The sequence below is a fragment of the Phyllobates terribilis genome, unplaced genomic scaffold (genome assembly GCF_046119375.1).
Source record: "Phyllobates terribilis strain yellow unplaced genomic scaffold, ASM4611937v1 Scaffold_8__6_contigs__length_399053987, whole genome shotgun sequence".
In the NCBI taxonomy this organism is placed as follows: domain Eukaryota; kingdom Metazoa; phylum Chordata; class Amphibia; order Anura; family Dendrobatidae; genus Phyllobates; species Phyllobates terribilis.
Genome location: NW_027362768.1, coordinates 109,466,837 through 109,491,725, shown reverse-complemented (window position 1 = coordinate 109,491,725; position 24,889 = coordinate 109,466,837). Strand labels below are relative to the sequence as shown.

At 41.2% G+C, this 24,889-nt stretch overlaps 1 protein-coding gene across 4 annotated transcripts in view; it reads right to left on the bottom strand.

The window, feature by feature from the left end:
• The window catches only part of FNBP1L (formin binding protein 1 like), a 142,216-nt gene that overhangs the window by 8,766 nt on the left and 108,561 nt on the right, over positions 1-24,889 (bottom strand). For 3 of the 4 annotated variants that reach the window (XM_073643214.1, XM_073643213.1, XM_073643217.1), the window contains 5 exons: positions 21,147-21,350; positions 11,908-11,961; positions 8,295-8,404; positions 4,409-4,541; positions 1,875-1,969 (listed from right to left, as the gene is read on the bottom strand). In XM_073643214.1, the coding sequence (XP_073499315.1) occupies positions 1,875-1,969; positions 4,409-4,541; positions 8,295-8,404; positions 11,908-11,961; positions 21,147-21,350 (596 nt within the window). The remainder of the gene's footprint in view (positions 1-1,874; positions 1,970-4,408; positions 4,542-8,294; positions 8,405-11,907; positions 11,962-21,146; positions 21,351-24,889) is intronic. The other variant, XM_073643215.1, reaches the window with a different exon arrangement.

Here is a 24,889-nt window from a genome sequence, read left to right as displayed (position 1 = left end):
GCTTTGCTTCCACCACATAAGCATGAACACAGGTCACCAATGCAAGACATATGTGAAACCATATTAACCAGAATTACAAATGTAACAGTGGGAGAAGGGGAATTGTTCAGGAATAGTTTTTCTAAGACACTGGCAGTGCATTGAGTTTGTAGGACACTATTTTCACACTATGGTCTGCCATTGAGTTGCTCAGAGATTGTTCAATTTCACACCTCCGTGGGCCAGAGGTATTGTTCAATCTCACACCTAGCTCAGCCAATGTTTACACTGCACACAGAGCTAATTTAATGAAAAAGTTCTAAGCCAAACTGGCATCTCAGCTGACCAAGACAAGATGATAAAATGACAAAACTAATGAGTTTCACATACTGCTGTAATGTTTTGTTTTTTTTCACAAAAAAACACAGCAAAACCTGATGGCTATGTTCACACTAGGCGTTTTTTCACCACCCATTCCCTTCAACGCTGAAAAAAAGCACTGAAAAAAGTGACATGCTCTATTGTACAAAAAACATGCAAAGCACAAAATACTGATGACACAAAAACCAAATGTGTGCACATGAGATTTCTGAAATCTCAGACTTTGCTGGTACTGTAAAATGCAGCAGAAAATTTGCATAAAAAACCGCATAAAAAAAAACTCGGAAAAAATGACTAGTGTGAACATAACCTTACATTATGTTAGGGGGACACATGGACAGACATTATACAGATAGCACCAAGCAGCAGTGAGCCACAAAACAGGCCACAGAAGCCGTCAGGTAAGAGGAGGCTCCAGGGCTCCCATCCACCGGCCACAGATTACCAATGTTGTAGATGGATCAGGTACTGCTAATTTCTTTGCACCAATTTTATTCATTACCGATCCAGTGCACAGGTGACCATTCTTGTTCATGGTCATCTGCTTTAAATTGCTGATGGGGTTTCCAGTTTCCAGACCTAAACCACACTTAGTTTGAAATCTGGATGACATGAAAACTTAAAACACCAGAAGTCCTTTAAAAGAAGTTTCATAAGGATGTTTATTCCGTAATCCGTCGTAATACTTCCTGATCTCCTTCTTCCCCAGTTTCCAGCGCCGCTCCAGTCCTGTTCTGGCCCACATAATCTGAAATCGATTTGCCAGCTAGCCTGCTTTTTCAATGTAAGTCTCTGGAGCTTTGTTCAGAGTCTTACTAGACTTACACTGGGAAAACCGCTATAGCTCCATACAGTAAACAGTGTGTGAGCCGGCAAAACTGCACAGCAGTCATGGGATCCAGAAGAGGACCGGAGAAGCACTGGAAACCAGGAAAGATGGTGATCAGTAAGCATATTAATACACCTTACAGTATATATTACATAAGGGCAGACTATGGAATAAAAACCTTTGCGGAGATTCTTTAACCGAGCTTTCCTAGTACAGTAGGGGATTCCATGCTGCTGCTATTTAGGACATTCCAATCCTTGAGATCTGCACCTGAAAACCCCAACGTCAATCTTTATGTAGTAAAGCTTCCAAAATACAATATCCTGCGGTACTAGAGGTAATTTCCAGATATTTACTCATCCATTACAGTTTGTTTAAAAGAGGATTCCACACTGAAAATCCCCTTAATTTGTAGCTACGTGTAGGTTTCCAGTAATCTTTGCTTAGAAAAGTGTTTAAAGGGTTGTACCCAAGTTATAAATGAATGGCATATCACTAGAATATTTTGGGGGTCAGACCTCCCCAGCTGCTCAGGGAACTGCAGCTCTGCCACTTGAAACATTGGTTTAACTCTTGGGATGGGTGGGGGGCTCTAATAGGAGGAAAAAAAAACACTAGCATATCATAATTTGCTGGTTATTATGCGAGCAGAATGCCCAGCGCGGCTGCTAGTCCCGGTAATGACCTCTCTCTGCCTTGTGCCACCAGGTGATTGGCCTCTGCGCTGTGCCTTCTTTCACTTCTCTGTGCCACTTTGCCTTCCACTTCTGACAGCCAGCCCTGAAAATGGGAAAAAGAGGTTATTTGTAATCAATGACATATTTCCTTACGATATTACCGATTGAGATCTGTTTATTTGCTGGTTTCATAAATTTGTAGGTTGGTTAATGATGATTTATAGATATCTTCGTCAGTATCAATCTCTTTGAATTTCTCTATTGGAATCGCTCTTTTTTTTGGATAAAAAGGTCAAAGATGCCTCAATTTCTATCATAAACCAACTTCAACTGCTGTAACAACCAATAAGTATTAGAGGAGTGACTATTTTGAAGTTTTTACCTAATGGCAAAATGCCAACAATTTTTTTTTTCCTTAAAATAATTATGGAGCCATCTTTGGGGCATACAAGTCAAGTCAGCTATAATGCTGTAATATGAACCTGCATCTTTGCCTCCATCGTGTTACGTGTGGCTAATATGACTTTGGCTACCAACAAAACACTGACAACAGCTCTAAACCCAATCATGTAAGAGAAATACCAATTCTGTAACTCCCTACAATAATTGTAGATGTATACCAACTCTTTAGTTATTTACCCTTTCATTTTTGAACTTTTTATTTTTATTTTTTTAACTTTATTTTACCCCCTGTACTTGCTCTTTTAATAAGTGCAATAATGCACTGCAGTATTTCAATAACAGGGAGAACATAAAGCCCTTTAACATGGTAGCCTAGGGGTCTTTGTTAGGAAGCATGCTGCCAAAGCAGCCCCTTGGGCAGGACAGTCACACTGCAGGGGTTCTCATTAATTTAGAGAGGAAAGCTCCCCCACTTCTTGTTGTAAAACCTTGTGTTCAATATGGACTTTGGCATCTGAGGGGTTAAATGGAAGGGATCAGAGATAGATCAAAGTAACATAACACCCAATGCGATGGTCACTATTCACGAGCTGGCGCCATATTTTGTGAGAGTCTCTACAAGCACTATACCCTGTCAGCACCACAAATGTACATCACAACGCAGGAAGGAGCTAGAAATCACTTTACCATGATGATTCTGCTTTTATCAACAGTCCAAAAGATACCTTGGCACTCACATCTTTTTAAAAGAATTGCTTTATTGATCCAATAGTATAAAAAGGCACATAAAATGGTTTAATAAATTAGCACAAAAATTAAAAAGGCAGAAAAGAAATATCCACTGCGCTCCCAGGCAACATGTTTCAGACCTGCTTGGCCAAAGGCTTCACAATGGACCATGTACAGTGGTGGCCAAAAGTATTGGCGCACCTGCAATTCTGTCAGATAATACTCAATTTCTTCCTGAAAATGATTGCAATCACAAATTCTTCCTGTACACTCTATGTTGATGCTTTTTCCCCAAAAGCTCTACTTTTGTCTCATCTGACCAGAGAACATTCTTCCAAAACGTTTTAGGCTTTCTCAGGTAAGTTTTGGCAAACTCCAGCCTGGCTTTTTTATGTCTCGGGGTAAGAAGTGGGGTCTTCCTGGGTATCCTACCATACAGTCCCTTTTCATTCAGACGCCAACGGATAGTACGGGTTGACACGGTTGTATCCTCGGACTGCAGGGCAGCTTGAACTTGTTTGGATGTTAGTCGAGGTTCTTTATCCACCATCCGCACAATCTTGCGTTGAAATCTCTCGTCAATTTTTCTTTTCCATCCACATCTAGGGAGGTTAGCCACAGTGCCATGAGCTTTAAACTTCTTGATGACACTGCGCACGGAAGACACAGGAACATTCAGGTCTTTGGAGATGGACTTGTAGCCTTGAGATTGCTCATGCTTCCTCACAATTTGGTTTCTCAAGTCCTCAGACAGTTCTTTGGTCTTCTTTCTATTCTCCATGCTCAATGTGGTGCACACAAGGACACAGGACAGAGGTTGAGTCAACTTTAATCCATGTTAACTGGCTGCAAGTGTGATTTAGTTATTGCCAACACCTGTTAGGTGCCACAGGTAAGTTACAGGTGCTGTTAATTACACGAATTAGAGAAGCATCACATGATTTTTCAAACAGTGCCAATACTTTTGTCCACCCCCTTTTTTAGCTTTGGTGTGGAATTATATCCAATTTGGCTTTAGGACAATTGTTTTTGTGTTTTTTTAATTGAAGACAAATTAAATGAAGATAATAATGCCAAAGAATTTGTGATTGCAATCATTTTCAGGAAGAAACTGAGTATTGTCTGACAGAATTGCAGGGGTGCCAATACTTTTGGCCACCACTGTAGGTTTGAAACAAGTTGCTTGGGAGCACAGTGGATATTTCTTTTCTGACCTTTTAATTTTTGTGCTACTTCATTAAACCATTTTTGTGCCTTTTATACTTCTGGATAGATAAAGCAATTCTTTTAAGAAGATGTGAGTGCCGGGTGTCTTTTGGATTGTTGGCATTACTGGAATATTTTGTCATGCACTCGGACAGGTGAGCTGATTGCTCCTTTTTCCCATATTCTTAGTTATTATTCCACTGACCTCATTTTTATGTATTTCCATACGAAGCTTCTCAATGTTACTCATCGTTTCTGCTATTTTTGGTTGCAAGCTGCTGGGGTCTCCCATTTGTGGACTCTTCTCATAGACATCTTTCATTTTATTCAGGGCCTCTCTATGGAAGAAAAAGTCACGTCATGTCAGAGATATTCTTAAAGTGCACTTATCACGGTGTTAAAAGATCTAAATTCTATGCCGATAACTGTTTTGTGTATCTTCATAGGGGGCCGAGGCTCTGGATTACAGATGGAGCACCAGATGATGTTCTTCACTTTAAGTCTATGAAACTAAACTATGCAATTTAGGCTAAACCCAATACATTCAATGGCACAAAAGAGAGTAGATACTGGACCTTGCCCGAAATGACAAAAAAATAGGGGAACTCAAAGAAAGCAATATAGAATAAATAATGGATTTATTACATGATCACAAAAGTAGCCAAATATAGCCAAATCAGTAATATAAGAGAATCTTGGCAGGAATAACAGTGCATAAGTAAGCATAATTTTTTTTATCGTTTTTTCCCCCCCATACATTAGCATGGGTAACAAAAATGCTTAAAAAGATTAACATTGGAAACTGCTTCAAATCTGCAATGAAAAAAAAGAATCAAAATGTGTATGAAATTTTAGAAGACCGTAAAATAATGTTTTTTCTTCATGGCAAAACACGCAGATAAAAAAAAGCGACGTGTGAACATACTCTAATGCAGAAGCATAAATAAGCGCCCCCCCTAAACACACTTTTTTCTTGTTAAATCGTAACCATATAAGCATATGATAACAATATTATTGCACATATCCTAATAGATGATGAAAGTGACACACTGGTAATAGATCAGGCCCAGGTAGTACCACAATAATGAATTCGAGAAACCAAGGGAGATGCCAAAAATAAAGGACCTCTATATATCACATAACAGTAGTAAAAAATAGAGGGTAATACATAGCCTATACATAACATATACCTGGAGACATGCTGTGCTGATAACACAATAAAAAGGGATAAAGGCCTGGAACCTCGAAACGCGTTTCACCAACACAGGGATTTGCCCTCTACCCCTCTCACAACACTTTCTCTTTCGCTACCAGCATAGCATATCTCAAGGTATGTAATATGTACAGGCTTATTGCCCTCTACTTTATATGACTGTCATTTAATATATTTTACTCACTCATATAGCGCCATCATATTCTGCAGCACTTTACAGACATCACTGTCCCCATTGGGGCTCACAATCTACATTCCCTATCAGTATGTCTTTAGATCATGGGAAGACACTGGAGAACCCGGAGGAAACCCACAAAAATACAAGGAGAACATGCAAACTCCTTGCAGATATTTTCCTCCTTGGTGCAATTTGAACCCAGGACCTCAGCGCTGCACGGCGACCGTGTTATCCACTGAGGTACCCTGCTATAGAGGTCCTTTATTTTTGGGATCGCCCCTGTCTTCTCCATTTCATTATTTGCCTTATTTATTACCATAGAGTAACCAGTGTGGTTTTTTCGGTATTTATTGATATCATATACTTCTATCTTTGCTATTAGCGTCTGTGCCAGACTACTATTTTAAAAAAAATAAGTCCCCCGTTTTTGTCCCTCACCCCCCCCATGAGCCATTACATACCCAGATTTCTTCCCTGATGCTGGTCTTTCTTTGGCCTCACTTATATTATTAATATCTAGTTATTGTATACTTTTAGGATTTAATTACGCAATAAATCTATTTCTTTTATATTGCTTTGTTTGTGTTAACCTATCTCTGTGTCTTTTTGGGCAAGATCCAGTATCTAACAGCTTTAGTGCAATTTATTATGTGATTTTTTGGTTTAGTTCATTTCATTAGGAGACCTACAGTGCATGGAAAAAGTTACACACACAAACTTAAAGGTGTTTTATTGGAATTGTATGTGATAAAGACATTGTTTTTATTCTAGGTTTTGTCTGTTATCAGCCATAATGTGAATGTGCACCTACGCACTGCACTTATACCAAGCCATGCTGGTCCATGATTTCGGTTTGCTTTAATATAGAATTGATGCCGCCTGTTGCCACCACTAGGGAGCTTCACTAAGGAAGGATTAATGCAGTACTCATCAAACTCAATGGTAGATTTTTCTTTCATCCACAAGTATTTTCTGCCACTATTCAGAATTGTATTATAGGTCTATAGTTAGGTCAAGGGAAGATAAATTCTGAGTTATGCAACCGAAAAACGAAGTTCTGACAACTTGGCTGCCTTCACACGAGCATATAAAAAATTGTCAAGAGTTTCCAGAAAACTTGAATGTATTTTTCCCACTTGTCATTCGTGTGCAAAGGTTTTTTTTTTTTATTTTTTTACTGCAGCAGTTATTATACATTTTTGATAAAATCAATGTGATCTAGCAAGTCTCTGAATTCTGAGCTCTGTATAACCCCGCCCACACCACTAATTGGCAGCTTTGTGTTCACTGTGCATAGGCAGAAAGCTGCCAATAAGTGGTGGGGGCGGGGTTATACAGAGCTCATGAATATGGAGGATGACATGGCAGTAGGTTCACTCTTCCTCTAATGATAATCTTCTGCTAATTTTATCAAAACTACAGCAAGCAGCCCAATAAGTGACACATTGCTGGAATCAGGTTCTCTGTCTCTACATTATGCTGCTCTCAGATTAGGTAGCAAGAACTTGGTGTCAGATTCCCTTTAAGGGCGCATAAACCATTCAACAGTTACATTACGGTTCTCGCAATGAGAAAAGCATTGATAAAATGCTATAAAACAGGTCTTTTCCCATAGAGTATTCTATATATCTGAATGTTACATGCCCAGATTCATGCTGATGAGCAGTCAAAGGTTGATCCTGGCAGACATTCTCAAAAGGTGCCCACTAAAAATAACTTTTAGGAAGGAAAGGGACAATGGAAAGCCTAGGATATGAAAATGACCCCATGAGCAGTATAAAACCCAGGAAGCCGCCCTCATTCACGAGAGCCAAATTTTATTCTGAAATGCTGTAGCATTTTAGAGCAAATATACCATGGAAAATGAGCCGTTCTGTTTGAATTATTCCCACCTAGGACTCCCTCTTTGTAAGTATAGGGACTCAAGTGAACAAGATGGAGGAGAAACCAGACACGTCTCCCTTTACCAGGACATTTTTGGAAGTTATGTTTTTCTCTGAAACGCTGCAGAATGTGTTGGACAGATTTCAGTATAAATAGTTAAGAGATTTCTGGGACAAAATCAGAAAATGGCATTAAAAGGAGAAAAGGATCTTTCATTGAATTTTTTTCAAATTCAAACTGAATACTTCCTCCAGTTGGCGCTACTCCACTCATTCTAGAACAGTTTTTCTTTTTTTTTCTGTGCCCTTCCATTCCAAAGTTATACCCCCTGGTAATAAAGGTGCAAATCTGCCCTTCAACCAACTGGGCGTATATCAAAGAACTGCTCTGTTGGTATTTGCTTTTTCCCCCCTCTGATGCTAGCCACTCAAAACATGGCCACGCCCACAGAGAAGCTCTGTGGCACACACCCAGTTGGTTGAAGGGAACATCTGCATCTTTATTAGCGGTGGGCATAACTTTGGAATGGAGGGGGCACAGAAGAAAAAGAAAAACGGTTCCAGAATGAGTGGAACAGCACAATTTAGGAGAGGTACGCAGTTTAAATTAAAAATCCAGTCAAATGTCCTCATTAAATAGAAAACTTTACATTTGTACTATAGCTTGTGGGATTTTGCATCTGAAAAACCAAGATGTTAAGCAAAACAGTCAGAACCTGCACATTCGCTGAAGCTTGATAAAAGCTCATCAGACAGCAGTGGTTCCTTGAGAAGGAAGGTATAATGGAGGAGCCGATAAAGGAACACGGTCACTCACTTTTGATCAATCTCCTTCTGAAGCTCTCGATTCAGTTCATCAATTCTTTGCTGCAGTTTTTTCCGTCTTTGCTCAGGGGGAAGGTGACTAAAATCTTCTAGCGCCGGGCCCTGTGTAGAAAACAAGATAAAATGAACAACGGAAATGAATGGAAGACAGTAAGAGGGATAATGAATGGAGCTACAGAGAAAACACACGTCTGATCAGCAGAACAAGTGCAGTCCCAAAGCTGATCCCTTACATGTTGCTGCAAGCCTGGGGAAACAGACCAGACAAAGTACAGAGGGATACAGCCAAGATAATTGGCCAAACCAAGGACCACAGTACGCCAGACATACTGAGTGCCCTAGTTAGATGTGAATATATAGAACTATGTCATACACCCTATTAAAGGAAATCGTCCTCACCTTCCTTTCCCCTGCAATTCCCTTTCAATGACTACAGGTTCTCTGTAAATGCTCAGAAACCACCTTAGTCACTAAAAACCTCCTGGGAGGCAAAATAAGTGAGGAAAGAGAAAAAGGAGAGGGAGGAGGGGGATGCAGCTGCAGTCTCCTTTCCTTATCCTGTGAATGAGACATGCTGTGAGAGGGGAGGTGGAGCAGCATCTGAGACATCAGACATCTAAGTAGATGAGTAAACTGTTCATTTTTCCAGCATAGTAAGGAAAACACAAACACAGCCCACTAGCAGGAAGAAAATGCTAATTTACATGTTCGGGATGGAAGGGAAAGATGAACAATATGCAGGTTAGACACAACATTTGAGCTTTGTGTTTGTAAGAAATTTTGGCAAAGTCATCAAAATAGTTTGGAAAAAATAAAAATTAATAAAAAGTGATCCTTTCATCACCGATCCCCTGCCGGACCAGACTTCTTTGTTCAGTCTTGACACAGAGGAAATGCTAAAAAAAAATTACTGTACCGCCAATTACTGGTTAAGGCAGGTCCTGCTGTGGTTAATGACTGAGCAGGTATTTCCTGTGTGCTGAGAGGGGAGCAGAAAGTAGAGACCAACAGGGACCAGCGGTGACTAGTATGGCTTCATTTATTTTACTATTCGCTGTGCCAAAAATGGTTTCCTTACAGAACAACCCCTTTAAATCAAAAGTGAAGGAGAGTCAATGGAGGACAGTTCCCTCGGCCTCACACGCTTATACAGGAGCATCTTGGATCTTAAACCACTGACCTTGAAGCAACACTACTTAAACCAGTAAAAATATGTTTATTGGGGTAAGGCCAAAACACATGAAAATGGCAAATGTGACTAATGTGTGCGTGGCGTCACCCCAGTTTATTCAGCATGGAAAAATTCTGCTCAAATTCCTCTGTTCCCGTGTCTGGAATAAGTCATTAATTATTATAGCACACTGATTAACTCTGCCGATACCATCCAGGCCTAGAACATACCGTATGGACGCACACATCCAGAGTATATTAGGTGTGATTAACGCTCTCATTAGACCTGACAGACGCTTTAACAACCAAATGTTAATTGACTTAAACATGTGGCTTTCTCATAAAGTGGTGTCAGGGATTAGTAGCCAACCCGTCCTGAATCAGTTTGGTTTCTCCCGCAAATTTTTATGATACAATAACAATAAAAAGATTCTTTGTGAGAAGAGTATGGAATGCCCCCGGTAATAGCCGTGCAGCACGTACAATCTGCGGATGGGTAAAGCTGACAAATAGCACAGCGGTAAAGCACATAGACCTCCGTCACCCGTGATGCTAACATTTAGCGCATACTTTCTAGATCAGCACAGATACATTTCTCATAAGGTTTCAATCCAGCATTTTCTTTTCTTCATTGGAATTAACTGATTCTGAAATAATCTCATACCTTCAACAAAAGGGACCTAAAACATTGAGCTGCTTGGAGAAAATCTCATATACACCTAAAAAGGTTATGCTCATTTTCACAACAATATATAACTATGTATTGATTTAAGCAGCATAAAAAGCCAAGTTCTAGACTGCAATACAGTCCAGCTCACAATTCTGGCTGTCATTGGCAGTGGTTAGAAAAAGTTATTCAAGAAGCGCTCCCATCAAAGTTTTTATCCTCTTAATATATCATTATTATACAGCACTGTGTACTTACAATTGCTCATTTTGCCTTTCGACCCAGTTAATTCTTCTTCTTAGGTCTATAACATTACTTGATGAAAATGGACTAGCTGAATCCTTCTAAGCTCTATGGAGAAACAGGAGGTCTCTTTTCTATTTATGAGTCATGAGTCACTGCAAAGTTGCTGGGTCAGAGTGGGGGAGGAGGGAGCAGCTGGGTCAGAGTGGGGGAGGAGGGAGCAGCTGGGTCAGAGTGGGGGAGGAGGGAGCAGCTGGGTCAGAGTGGGGGAGGAGGGAGCAGCTGGGTCAGAGTGGGGGAGGAGGGAGCAGCTGGGTCAGAGTGGGGGAGGAGGGAGCAGCTGGGTCAGAGTGGGGGAGGAGGGAGCAGCTGGGTCAGAGTGGGGGAGGAGGGAGCAGCTGGGTCAGAGTGGGGGAGGAGGGAGCAGCTGGGTCAGAGTGGGGGAGGAGGGAGCTGCTGGGTCAGGAGTTGAAGAGGGGAATGATTCATGCAGGGAAGAGAGACTTCCCATTTCTAGATAGAGCAGAGAAAACTGGAGAATTAGCAGAGTAGAAAGTAAAAAATGAGCAATTGTAAGTACACAGTGCTGTATAATATGATTGCAATATATTAAGAGGATAATGTGCCGGATGGAGAAGGAGGCTGCTTATTGAAACGAGTTGTTGGTCAGCCCTCTTCCTACAAAATCACTGGTTACTTGCCAATACAAAAACCAATGCAGAAGTGGATTAACCAAAAACCATAACTGGGGCTGAAATGAAGACTTCATTGAAGTTTTGAAAATTAAAAATTAGCAAGTTATATTTTTTCACTTTTTTTTGCTAGCTAGACATCCCTCTTTAAGCAATTATAGCTACACCATTTATATCCAGCAAGGCTAAAACATCACAAAACCAGATTATTCTAGGAGGAATACATTGAGCAAATGTTTGTGCAGCTTGTTCCCATTTCAGGAGATAAAAAGGGCAGAGATTGAATTGCTGGCAAATAATGTGTTACTTTTAAATACATAAATTAATAAGAGCACCGATACTTTATTTTAACCAAATCTAAGATAACAAGTTTGGCCTTTAAGAGGCTGGAAATGGAGCGTCTCCTGAATATGGACAAGCGGTAAATGAAGTTTTATACAATTCCCAAACACTGTAACTACTATGAAAAACTATTCTACAGGAAGACAATAACATTTGTATAGTTGGAAGCAACACACTAATAACTATACCACTAAGAGGGAGACAGGACAAAGAACCGAGAAATCTTGTGACATATTAAAAGATTAAAATTGGGTACGTTTTACAGTTTATTTGGTACATAGTTACAAAGGTCTATAAAAAAAAAAAGAGAAAGCAAGCAAGATTCACACAAATGGACAGCGCTGATACAACAGAGGAGCATTACTCAGGGCAGGAGGCACCGGAACTATTGGCTATGGAGAGAGATGGAGAATCCTCACAGCATGTCAACCCCATGAGCCACAGAAGTCATAAAACAAAAACAGACAAAAGTACCAAGCGGTGACACTCACGTTGGCATGATGGGACACAGACCAGCACGCTTTGCTTACCATCCTTAATGACCACTGAACCGTTCCCCAGCAGCAGAAAGAAATGGCAAGTTACTGAAAAAGTAGTGCAGAATTTTGTTCCAATATTGTGAAAAAAAGTAAAACATATTGCTGGATACCTTCCCTTTACCATCCAGGAGAAAATGAAAATGTCAGCACATAAAATATAATCCATCCTGGTAGCAGATTTATGTTTCCATATTACACATGGTAAATACGGGACATCACACTATCTCTTCACAGAAGTCGCGTATAGCAGGTGGTGTGATGTTCACACAGAGTTTTTGATACGACCTCTGGATTGGATCCATTTTAATATGCCTTTAAATACTCTTCCTATTTAATTGGGAAATCATTTTGCTGATCATTCAGCAAGTTTCCAACACAAACGAAAAGAATTGACATGTCACCACTTTGATGCAGATCCCTTCACTTAAAAACAAAACCTCTTCAAAACCGCATCAGAACTGAAAACCTTGCAAAAATCCACATTTTATTAATGGATTTCTCTTGATAACTGTCAGATTTTTACACTCCCCCTTATTCCTCCACCTTTTAATTTTTACAACAGTCTTCAACCATTCAAAAGTTTCATTACACTTTTCAAAAAGTTTTCAGATATCAAAAGTTGTTATGGGGTGTGGGGTAGTGGGTCCGGGTGCTGAGGTCTCTACTGTTCCCAGAGAAAAAGGGAACAATCAGGATGAAAGGGAAGTCCCGATGAAAATGGGTGGAGAGTTAAACTTCGGAGTGGGCACTAAACACACGAAAGCGTAGAATCAGAATGACTATTCTGTGGGGTCTGACTACACGCTTACTAAATACTGGAGAAAAATGTAGAGAAATCTACATTAATGGAGGTTAAATCTAGATCTAGATTTTTTTCATATATTTCAGGCTCGTTTTCCATAATGAAAAAAGGAGAGCAATAGAACATGCAGCAAATCTGAAACACACATGATAATAAAAATAATACAGTGAGGACATAAAAGAAATCTGCTAAGTGAGAGGTCCCCTTTAAATCCTGGTTACCAGAGTAAAAAGCAAAAATGCAACATGTGTACATAGACGAACACTGTCATTTTCTTTTGTTTACAGCTCGTTGCCGAGGAGACTGACCACTGCTGCTAGACTGCAGAACACGCAGAGTGCTCTTTTCTAAGGAGCTTGTAAGCACTGCTTTGAAGTTGGCCATGATTGCTACAACGCATAGTTACCTCCTAATCCCGGCCAGCTACCACATGGTGCTAACAAGCTACACAGTAGCGGAGGTCGGTCGCTTAGGCAACAAGCTGGAAACAAAATAAAATAAAAATTGCAAATTTTAATACGCAATGAACTGCAAAATTGCTTGTATATACAAGCAATACCCATCTACGAAGAAGGAAACAGCCCTTTAATTAAAGTAGGGAATTTTAAAAGAGAAAGAATCCCCTTTAAAAATATATATATTTTAAACTATTAACTACACCACAAAACACACAGCATGCACACTGCATGTCACTAGCTCGAGTGCAGGCAGAGATAGGACAGGCCATGCGTGTCACTGCAGAGGTTAGAGCAATGACATGTAGGTAACAGGTCACATCTCATCCATAGGTGACCGAGGAGATGTAAACCCCATGAGAAGAGGCCGTTTTACAGGAATCTCTTGTTCACACACCCCACAGCAAAATAAAACATAAAACCTCTATGCTCACAGCTAGAATCAGGAACACGGCTGAATAGACGAATAATCATCATTTTCTCATTTATAATTTTTGTTCTTGTAGAGTTACTATTTTTAGTTATGTTCAGATTAGCGCCTGAGGCTCCACTTGTTTCAGACAACTGCATGACACGCAGGAAAACAGACACCTTATGGCACCGACGGACAGTACTGTAAGTCAATGCGCCTGTGGGGGTCTGTTGTACAACAAAACTGGCACTGCAGATGTGAACAGTGCCCTTCTTATAGCCGCCATAGTCCCCATTCCTAGAAAAGCACTACTGCGGCTTTGTATCATGGCTTTAGAGGAGCTTTCCCACCCCAAATGATGACAAAGCCCTTTATGATCAGTGGGGATCTGATCTCAAGCTCCACAGAGCAGGGAAGCCACAGCTATGAATAATGACTGCAGCTTCTGTAGTCTCATGATCAATGAGGGTTATTGGATCCCACTCAATCATAAAGCAATGGCGTATCCCTGATCCATTCTAACAAGTTCCATCAAATCATGCTGGATCTCATGATCTTTCAGCTTTCCTATATATATATTTTTTAATGGCAAGAATCACACTTGCAAACTACAAAAAACCCTTCCGGAGACCTGCATGGAACATGCACAATCCATCAGTCCAGCCCGGGTATATACAAGCTCCATTACATGACTCTCCGCACAGCAAACTTTGCACAACTTACCGATCTTCTCAGGCCTCTAAAAGAAGCCGCCCTCTGCCTGCAAACCTTCACCTCACCCGCTAAGTCCCTGTCTGACGGAGTGTAATGAGGACCACCGGATCCAAATACTCCAGGTGGTGAAGATGACGGAGAACAAGTCTGATACGAGGATACAAAAATGAATGGATAGGTTACTCCCTGTAGCTATAGGAGTCGGCAACATCGACTTCAATAGTAGCCAGTAGTAGTCTTATAGTAACTAGTGTGCCCTAAACAAAGTGAATGTGGTCATAGGGGACAAATAGATTTCCTACTAATGCATTAACAATCATGTGTGTCCTAAACATGTAAACCTGCAGCCAGTGTCAAAACACTTCTCATGAAGTGGGAGTCATAACACAGAAGAAATAATAGAGACCTCTGGCACTTAGTGTTCTGGATTGTCGGGGAGACCCGAGGCATTGGACCCCCTAAGATCCTGTTATAGCACATTATATAATAGAAACACAGCGGTGAAGTCAGATGATATAATAAGGTTTAAGAAATCAGGGATCCGATCTGCGAGCACCGTACTGTAAATCTCACAAAATAATAATTCTCACTAAGCAATGTAATTCTGCGCAAACCCCCCCCCCCAGCAAACAGTTAAAAACTGAAGGCACACATTGTGGATCCAGCAAGGAAACCTAAATATATCAGTATTATGTATAAGCTGAAGAGATCATTACTGGCCATTTCTCTGATTTAAAAGTAAAAAAAACCTCACATTTTGGACTGTATCGCCATATAATTTTTCCATAATTAAAACCGGCTAGTGATGTATGTTTTTTTTTTTTTTCAAATCTGTTCTATGTATTTTGGTTATACAGTGAGGAAAATAAGTATTTGATATACTGCCGATTTTGCAAATTTTCCCACCTACAAAGAATGGAGAGGTCTGTAATTTTTATTGTAGGTACACTTCTAATAATTGTGCCTACAATTGTTGCCTTCTCACCAAGCTGCTTGCCTATTGTCCTGTAGTTCATCCCAGCCTTGTGTAGGTCTACAATTTTGTCTCTGGTGTCCTTACACAGCTCTTTGGTCTTGGCCATGGTGGAGAGGTTGGAGTGTGATTCAGTGTGTGGACAGGTGTCTTTTATACAGGTAACGTGTTCACACAGGTGCAATTAATACAGGTAATGAGTGCAGAGTAGGAGGGCTTCTTAAAGAAAAACAGGTCTGTGGGAGCCAGAATTTTTGCTGGTTGGTAGGTGATCAAATACTTATTTCATGCAATAAAATGCAATTTAATTATTTAAAAATCCTACAATGTGATTTTCTGCTTTTTATTGTTAGATTCTGTCTGTCACGGGTGAAGTGTACCTACGATAAAAATTACAGACCTCTCCATTCTTTGTAGGTGGGAAAACTTGCAAAATGGCAGTGTATCAAGTACTTATTTTCCCCGCTATAGATTCTTTTAACTTATTCTCTGTAGAGGATAATAGGAGTCGCCATGTTGTTTGAAGAGCACATGATTTACAATTGCCATATGGATCATAAGAAATAACGGTCTGGAGTCATTCATTTACTTCTATGGCAGAGTTTTCTAGGCATATTCTGTGATCTGAACTAAGGTCATAGTGTAGAGAAGGAGAGGAAATGAACTGTGACAATCCCCTATAGTGAATGGTGGATGATGTGTTACCTGCCAAGCTATCTGTTATTGTATTTCTGCCTGTAAGGATAATGAAACTGCTGAAAAGTGATTTCTACAAAACAGGAAGAGTCAGGCTGGTTTGTGAAAACTAAGATTTCATGATATTTTTTCAACAAAGGTCTTGACACAAAGGTCAAATAAAAAAAAAAAACAATCAAAATATTCCATAAAAAAAATAATAGTTTAAAATTTAGCATTAGAGGGGTGAGAATGACTGAAATAGACAACCCCAGAGTCCAGGTTTTTAGTGAATTTTCCTGCTGTCCTCCAATGACATGGCTCCTAGTTTCAGACAAGCAGAGACATAGTACACGATAGGGCACAGTACAGGTAGTATTATAAGGTTTCTTCTCTATATTGTATATTTAATGCCAGAAAGTGCAAGATCAGTTCAGCAATGTCATAGTTTCGCTTACTGTAAGGCTATGTGCCCACGATGCAGAAATGCTCAGGATTTTTCCTGAGCGTTTCTGCATCTCCCTGGCAGAAAAAAACGCATGCGGATTGTATATGCGGATTGTACATGCGGATTGTACATGCGTTTTTCCTGCCAGGGACATGCGGATGTGAAGCGATCTTCACATGCATTTCCGCATGCGGGTTGTCAAGCGCTTTCCAAGAGATTTTAGCATCACTTGGAAAGTGCTTGTCAACTTGGTCACACTATATAAATCCATGCAAAAGGCATGGATTTATATACTGTGACCCCAAAGAATGGTTAAAAATAAAAAAATAAATATATACTTACCTTCCGATGGCCCCCACAGTCTTGCTTCACCGTCCCGGCTGCCGGCAGATCGCGGTACACTGAAGGACCTGCCGACGTCAGCGTCGCGTGACCCGTCACATGACTATGACGTCAGCGCAGGTCCTTCATTCCATCATGATCTGCCGGCATGCGAGGAGGAGCGCACCGCGGGCCGCCAGAAGGTAAGTATATATTTATTTTATTCTTTTTTTTTTTTGCAGTTTCTATGGTACCCGGGTCCGGGGGAGAGTCTCCTCTCCTCTAGACCTGGGTACCATCCGCACATTGAAACGCTTGGATTCCGCATATACATATACAGTGGTACAGAATCCAAGGGATTCAATGCAAGTCAATGGCGGCGAAAACGCAGCACTTCCGCAAAATAATTGGTAGTGCTGCATTTTTTTTCTGAAATGATAATCCGCAGCGGAAATTTCCGCAGCATGTGCACAGCACATGCAGATCATCATTGGGGAACATGGCAGGCCTTCTACCATGCGTTTAAGCGTTTCTGCAGCATTTTTGCAGCTGCAGAAACACTTAAAAAATGCATGGCAGAAGGCCTGCCATGTTCCCCAATGATGATCTGCATGTGCTGTGCACATGCTGCGTAAATTTCCGCTGCGGATTATCATTGCGGAAAAAAAACGCAGCACTACCAATTATTTTGCGGAAGTGCTGCGTTTTCGCCGCCACTGACTTGCATTGAATCGCTTGGATTCCGCACCACTGTATATGGAGATTCGGAATCCAAGCGTTTCAATGTGCGGATGGTACCCAGGTCTGGAGGAGAGGAGACTCTCCCCCGGACCCGGGTACCATAGAAACTGTAAAAAAAAAAAGAAAAAAAAAAGAATAAAATAAAAAATAAATATATACTTACCTTCTGGCAGCCTGCGGTGCGCTCCTCCTCGCATGCCGGCAGATCGCGATGGACTGAAGGACCTGCGCTGACATCATAGTCATGTGACGGGTCACGCGACGCTGACATCGGCAGGTCCTTCAGTGTACCGCGATGTGCTGGCAGCCGGGATGGTGAAGCAAAACTCCGGGGGCCATCGGAAGGTAAGTATATATTTATTTTTAATTTTTTACCATTCTTTCGGTCACACTATATAAATCCATGCCGTTTGCATGGATTTATATAGTGTGACCAAGTTGACAAGCACTTTCCAAGTGATGCTAAAATCGCCTGGAAAGCGCTTGTCAACCCGCATGCGGAAATGCATGTGAAGAACATTTCACATCCGCATGTCCCTGGCAGGAAAACGCATGTACAATCCGCATGCGTTTTTTCTGCCAGGGAGATGCAGAAACGCTCAGGAAAAATCCGGAGCATTTCTGCATCGTGGGCACATAGCCTAAAACAGTAAAAACTTGAAGTTTCTACATTCAGTATTCTTTACCCTGAAGACTGCATTTTCAGGAAAAGTTATTTTTTTATTTTTATTTCCATGACTTGAGATGATCTGGAGACAGTAAGTATCTTTATATGATTGAGTTGGGCTGAAAAGTATCTTTTACCAATGATTTCTACAATGCCTCCTGTTATGGATCTATATTATCTAAAGTTTCAAATGAATGATCAAGCATCGAAATAACAGAAGAATTATAACTTAATCCGAATTCTGAAGAAACTAGGAGCAAAAAGAAGCGCAAATGGTGTCTTATCCCAGTAAAATAAATAAATAATTAGATAAGGTTATGCTAACCGGGTAAGAGATATGGTTAAATGTAAAGTGCTGCGGAATAGGTTGGCGCTATAGAAATAAAAATTGATTATTAGGTCCTGAAGAAGAGGTTTGGAATAACGCCAAAAAACGTTGACTAAAACCAATAAGGAAACCACAATAGCATCATCCTGTAATTTGGATCTTCATTACTGATCAGCAGCGTGGAAAATCCACAACTTTGCTCTCAGTCCAAATTCTGTCGCTTACCTCTCACGTTGTGGAGGGCTGGAAGATTCTGCTCACAGATGACTACTCTCCTTTATGACCACTGTACTAGGCAGAAGTGGGACAGCGACAGAGTTGTACACTCCCCCAATTTCTGGCTGTACTCCGCTTTTTAATATTTAATGAACCTTTTTAAAGGGGTATTCCCATCTCCAAGAACCCATACCAATATGTAGTAGGTGTAATAATAATAATATTAGAAAATACCTCCAATTAAAAATGCAGTATTGTTTTTCTGATTAGCCATGTCACGTTTCTCACGTGCAGGCATTGCAGGACCTTAGGTATCCATGGTTACGACCACTAAGATAGTGACAGCTAGTTGCTAGTGGTCGTAACCATGGATACCTAAGGTCCTGCAATGCCCTGCACATGGGAAAGAAACATAGCAAATCAGAAGAACTATACTACATATCTAATTGGAGGTATTCGCTAATATTAATATTAAACCTACCACATATTGGGATTGGATCTTGGAAATGGGAATACCCCTTTAAGCTCCCATCATCCTGGGCTGTTAGTGCAGAACTGTTATTTGAGACCAGACAACGTAAATTAAAAAAAAAAAAATGCTCAGCACTTCACAAATCTCCAAACTAGTTTCCTAAAATACGACAGACTGTGGTCAGAATCCACTTCTGCTTTTGCTATAAATATTCTCTAACTTCCTAAACTCTGAGTAACTTTGATAACTGCATGAAATTTACTTTTCATCCTCCACCAAATTGAACAAAAGGCAGAAAACAAGGAAGGAATATTAGAATTCGGTCTCCGCTTCCTTTATTTTGTCACAAGACAAACTCAGAAAACAGAAGAAAAAACCTGACGCGTATTTATTTAATTCTTGTAATCCTCCTGGAATAACATGCCCGGAGCTCAGTTTTTTTTTTAGGACTCTATATTGTGCAATTCTACTATTGTTCCTCCTGGAAATTTATATATACACTTACTTACAACTTGGGGTGACTATTTTTCATAGGACTGACATATTAGGAGAGTGAACAGGTCTTCGTTAAAAGGGACATGTCAAAAGGTCCACTAGCAGATAGAAGTGTCCCAAAAAAATAGAAATAAAAGATGAAAAAAAAAAAAAAAAAGTTTAGTAGAGGAAAAAAAAGTAATTTTTCTTTTTAGCCAGCAGCTTTTTTTTCCCCGTAGAGACGAGCAAGGAAATCGTCTGTCTGTGATCAAAAGCAGCTAAAAAGTGATTCAAGGCAATTGCTACTAAGCAACTGTGCCCGATCAATGAAAATCAAGTGAAGTGGTGGGAAAATCTCTCCGCAGGTTGTACAATACTGGCATGCAGATGGCTGTTCAGATCTTTTACCGTGTACTTAATGATCTGACTAAGGTATTGTCTCAGTGCAAAATCCTGGCATAAGCCCATACATTACACCACAAATGGCATTTATTTCTGGCTCCTATACAATAATATATCAAACAAGGCAATAAATCCATATATTCAAGACCCATACCCTCAAACCCAGGACATTAGGGTACCATGAAAAATAAGATTTAAAAAGGACACTGTGGCAAAAAATGTTCTCAATGAAAAAAATTCTCATTCTGTGGAGATGATAATCATTAGGAAGCGACCTACCAGCACCCTCTTCACAAGTTCAACTTTTTACCATGGGTAGTGCCAGCCCTAAGTAACTACCCTCTTGCGTAGTTCTATGTCACTTATATTTTGTGTCTGATATGAAGCAGTAAAAGGATCTATCATTAATCCTAGGTGTCATAATAAAGAAATATTATTACATTTTACTGCAAGCAGTAAAATGAGATGCTTTCTTGGACACGTCAGTGTCACAGTTTGGCCTCTAGGTGGCAGCACTGTGAATCGGGTTGCATTATGACATCTACATGATAGGGACAAGAAAGCCACAAAAAAATCCATCAAAATCTGATTTTTTTGGGGGGGAACTTGCTCGTCATTCTAGTGTAGATGTCTCAACATGACCCCATTCACTTCTGTAGCAGCAGCACCTTGTGAACGGCAGTCGTGGTATAAGTCGCAGTGTTGCTGTAGCCTAAATTCTGCAGCGGATTTCCGCTGTGTCACTGGAAAGAATTGCTATGGTTTGCTTACTTCAAAGCCGGGCAACCATTAGCAATTAATTTGTAGTGATGCTGCAGAAAGCGGCTGCCACAAGAGCAGATCCGCTTCACAAGCGTGCTACATGCATGCACAGAGCCAAGTATAAGGCCAGACAAAAGCAGAAATAAGGCACGGCACTGACGGAAAATAATACTGGGGTCATTATAAGCCAGGTCCTTCTGAACGGGACCGCTCACCGCAGCAGCTTTCCACTACGGAGGTCCCTGAAATTTATTTCTTGGCCATATGGACAGGGCCCTCCCTGCAGAGACAAACCCTTTGTGAGGATAGAATAACGAGACCGTTCTCACCTTGGGTTTCTTCCCAAAGAGCCACAGCTTGCCCTTCGCTTTTCCCATTGTTATTTTGGGGTCGATTCTTACTACTTCTGGCTTTGGGGTACTTATTGTTCCATCAGAAACCGTTCGGTAAATATGCTGACTGTAGTCCTCGAAAGGGAAATCTCCAGGGGGTTCAAATCCAGATTTAAAGCAATCCACCACTATTTGAGAGTCCTAAATGTAAAAAGGGAAGAAGAAGAAATAGTACCGTATATTCCGGCGTATAAGACGACTTTTGAAGACTGAAAAATCTTCTGTCTAGTCTGGGGTCGTCTTATACGCCGGTAATGCTTTTGAACTTTCAGAAATTGACATGCGGGGATACTCTGGGGGTGTTAATAAGCTGCCGTGGCCGTATCCCTGCCATGTCGGAGTTAATATAAGGTGGAGGGAGTTAAAATACGGCGGCGGTAGGTCCAGACGGTCAGCGCTTCTGTGCTGAAACGGACACATCGCTGCGTATTCCCAGCTCCGGACACAGCGCAGGGCTTCTGTGCCGACAGCTTTCACTTGTCACAGAAGCGCTGCGCTGTGTCCGGAGCAGGGAAGTTCGCATCGCTTCTGTGACAATATATGAAAAGCCGGCAATTCAGCAGCGGCATAAGCCGGCACCCGACAATTTATAACAGAAAGAATAGAGCTTCACACAGATTAGATAGATAGAAACATGTCAGTCACATATATATGAAGTACAGTGACAGTATTGCTTACTGTACTTGTCATTTAGTGTAAAGGATTTATTAAAACAAATAATAGTTTTTTCATGCACCGTCTCTTTAAAAAAGCCGGCCGGCAATTCAGCATCTGTACCCGACAATTTATAACAGACAGAATAGAGCTTCACACATAGATTAGATAGATAGAAACATGTCAGTCACATATATATGAAGTACAGTGACAGTGCTGGTTACTGTACTTGTCATCTAGTGTTAAAATAACGGATTTATTAAAAAAAAAATTGGCGTGGGGTTCCCCTTAATTTTAGTCTCTAGCGGAGGTTAAGCAGACAGCTGGGGCAAATGTTTGAAGCCTGGGAAGGGGGTAATACCCACGGAGCTTCCCAGGCTACTAATATCAGCCCCCAGCTGAATACCTAGCCTTTACTAGCTATTAAAATGGGGGATCCCAAAAAAATGACGTGGGGTCCCCCCTATTTTAATAGCTAGCAAAGGCTAGGCAGACAGCTGGAGGCTGATATTAATAGCCCAGGAAGGGTGCCATGAATATTGGCCCCCTCCCAGGCTTGAAACACCAGCCGTCAGCCGCCCCAGAAATGGCGCATCCATAGGATGCGCCAAATCTGGCACTTAGCCTCGCTCTTCCCACTGCCCTGTAGCGGTGGCAGTGGGGTAATAGGGCTGGGGTTGATGTCAGCTTATAATGCCAGCTGACATCAAGCCCAGGTTAGTAATGGAGAGGCGTCTATAAGACACCCCCATTACTAACCCCATAGTCAAAGTTAAAAAAAACACAAACACCCAGAATAAAGTCCTTTAATTGAAATAAAGACACAATCCTTTATTGTTCTAAATTAAACCATACTTACCATCACGCCCATTCCAGCTGAAGCCAACGATCTCCTGCAATAAAAGAAAAATAATAAAGCAACCTCATCCTTACCTCTCCATGGTTCCCACGACAGCTTCAGCTCTGCTACATCGAGATGACAGGCTGGACCGCAGCAGAACGCCGCCATCCAGCCTGTCATCCCGCAGACACTGAGAAGCGCAGGCATGCTTGCGCTCCTCAGTGTCTGGCTGTGACGGCATCCAGATGAGCCGACAATGAACTCAGCTCACCTCCTGGACGTCCGTCACTGACGGCGTGGGAAACTTCTACTGCGCATGCGGGGAGCAGGAGAATTTTCCCACGCTGTCAGTGACGTGCATGAGGTGAGCCGAGTTCATTGGACATGATCTCGGCTCATCTGGATGCCGTCACAGTCAGACACTGAGGAGCACAAGCATGCCTGCGCTTCTCAGTGTCTGCCGCATGGCAAGCTGAACGGCAGCGTTCTGCTGCGGTGCAGCCTGTCATGTGAATGTAGCAGAGCTGGACCGGTCCTGGGAACCATGGAGAGGTAAGGATGAGGTTGCTTTATTATTTTACTTTTATTGCAGGAGATCGTTGGCTTCAGCTGGAATGGGCGTGATGGTAAGTATGGTTTAATTTAGAACATTAAAAAATTGTGTCTTTATTTCAATTAAAGGACTTTATTCTGGGTGTTGTGTTTTTTTTAATTACTTTACTAGAAATTCATGGTGTTCATGTCTAATATTGGCGTGACCCCATGAATTTCGGGCTTAGGGCCAGCTGATAATGCCAAGCTGGCCTTAACCCCTTTATTACCCAGTGAGCCACCGCACCAGGGCCCTGGATGAGTTGGGTACAGCGCCAGAAGATGGCGCTTCTATGAACGCGCCATTTTCCGGGGCGGCTGCGGACTGCAATTTGCAGCGGGGGTGGCCCAGAAAGCTTGGGCCTCCCTGCGCTGCAGATTCCAGCCCCCAGCTGCCTAGTTGTACCTGGCTGGACACAAAAATAGGGCGAAGCCCCACGTATTTTTTTTTTTAATTATTTCATGAAATAATTAAAAAAAAAAAAGGGCTTCCCTATATTGTTGTGTCCGGCCAGGTACAAATAGGCAGCTGGTGGTTGGGGGCAGCCCGTTCCTGCCTGCTGTACCTGGCTGGACACAAAAATATGGCGAAGCCCCACGTCAACATTTTTGGGAAAAATTAATTACAAAATTAATAATTTAGGGACTGCATCTTTATTAACCCCTCAATTGTCATTTAGTGTTAAAATAAAGGATTTTTTTTAAAAAGAAAATTGGCGTGGGATCCACCATCATTATAGTCTCTAGCGGAGGTTAAGCAGACGGCTGGGGCAGATGTTTGAAGTCTGGGAAGAGGGTAACACCCACGGAGCTTCCCAGACTACTAATATCAGCCCCCAGCTGAATACCTAGCCTTTACTAGCTATTAGAATGGGGGACCCCCCCAAAAAATGACGTGGGGACCCCCCTATTTTAATATGTTTATGAGTGACAGTTTTCCTGCTATATACCTGCATGTCATAAGAATTTAAATTAAAAAAGGACCATGTTAAATTCAAATCTGTTTTTTTAAAATTTTTACCGGTGTTTGGTATGCGTTGGAAAAGGGGTAGTCTTATACGGTGAATATATCCTAAACTCTATATTTTAACAGGAAAGTAGGGGGGTCGTCTTATACACCAGGTCGTCTTATACGCCGGAATATACGGTATATCAGATTGTAATGGACTAGTACTAGAAAAACATTATACACACACATTATGTATATACATATTACACACACACACACAAACCAAAACTAGAGCAAGAGCCATGTAATCATATCTATGACAATGTTTAAAGGGAATCTGTCACTATCTGAGAGCAGCTTAATGTGGTGACAGAGACCCTGCTTCCAGCGATGTGTCACTCATTGGGCTGCTTGCTATAGTTTGGATAAATTAATTGTTTTATCAGCAGGAGATCATTACTAAAAGGACTAGTAATCCTGCTGCCATTTAGTCCTTCATATTCATGAGCTCGGTATAGCCCCGCACTTGGCTTTTTGCCTATGCACAGTGTAGACAGAAAGCTGCCAATCAAAGATGTGGGAAGGGGTTATACACAGCTCAGCATTCAGAGAACTGGTAGATCTGCAGCAGAGAAAACTGTGATT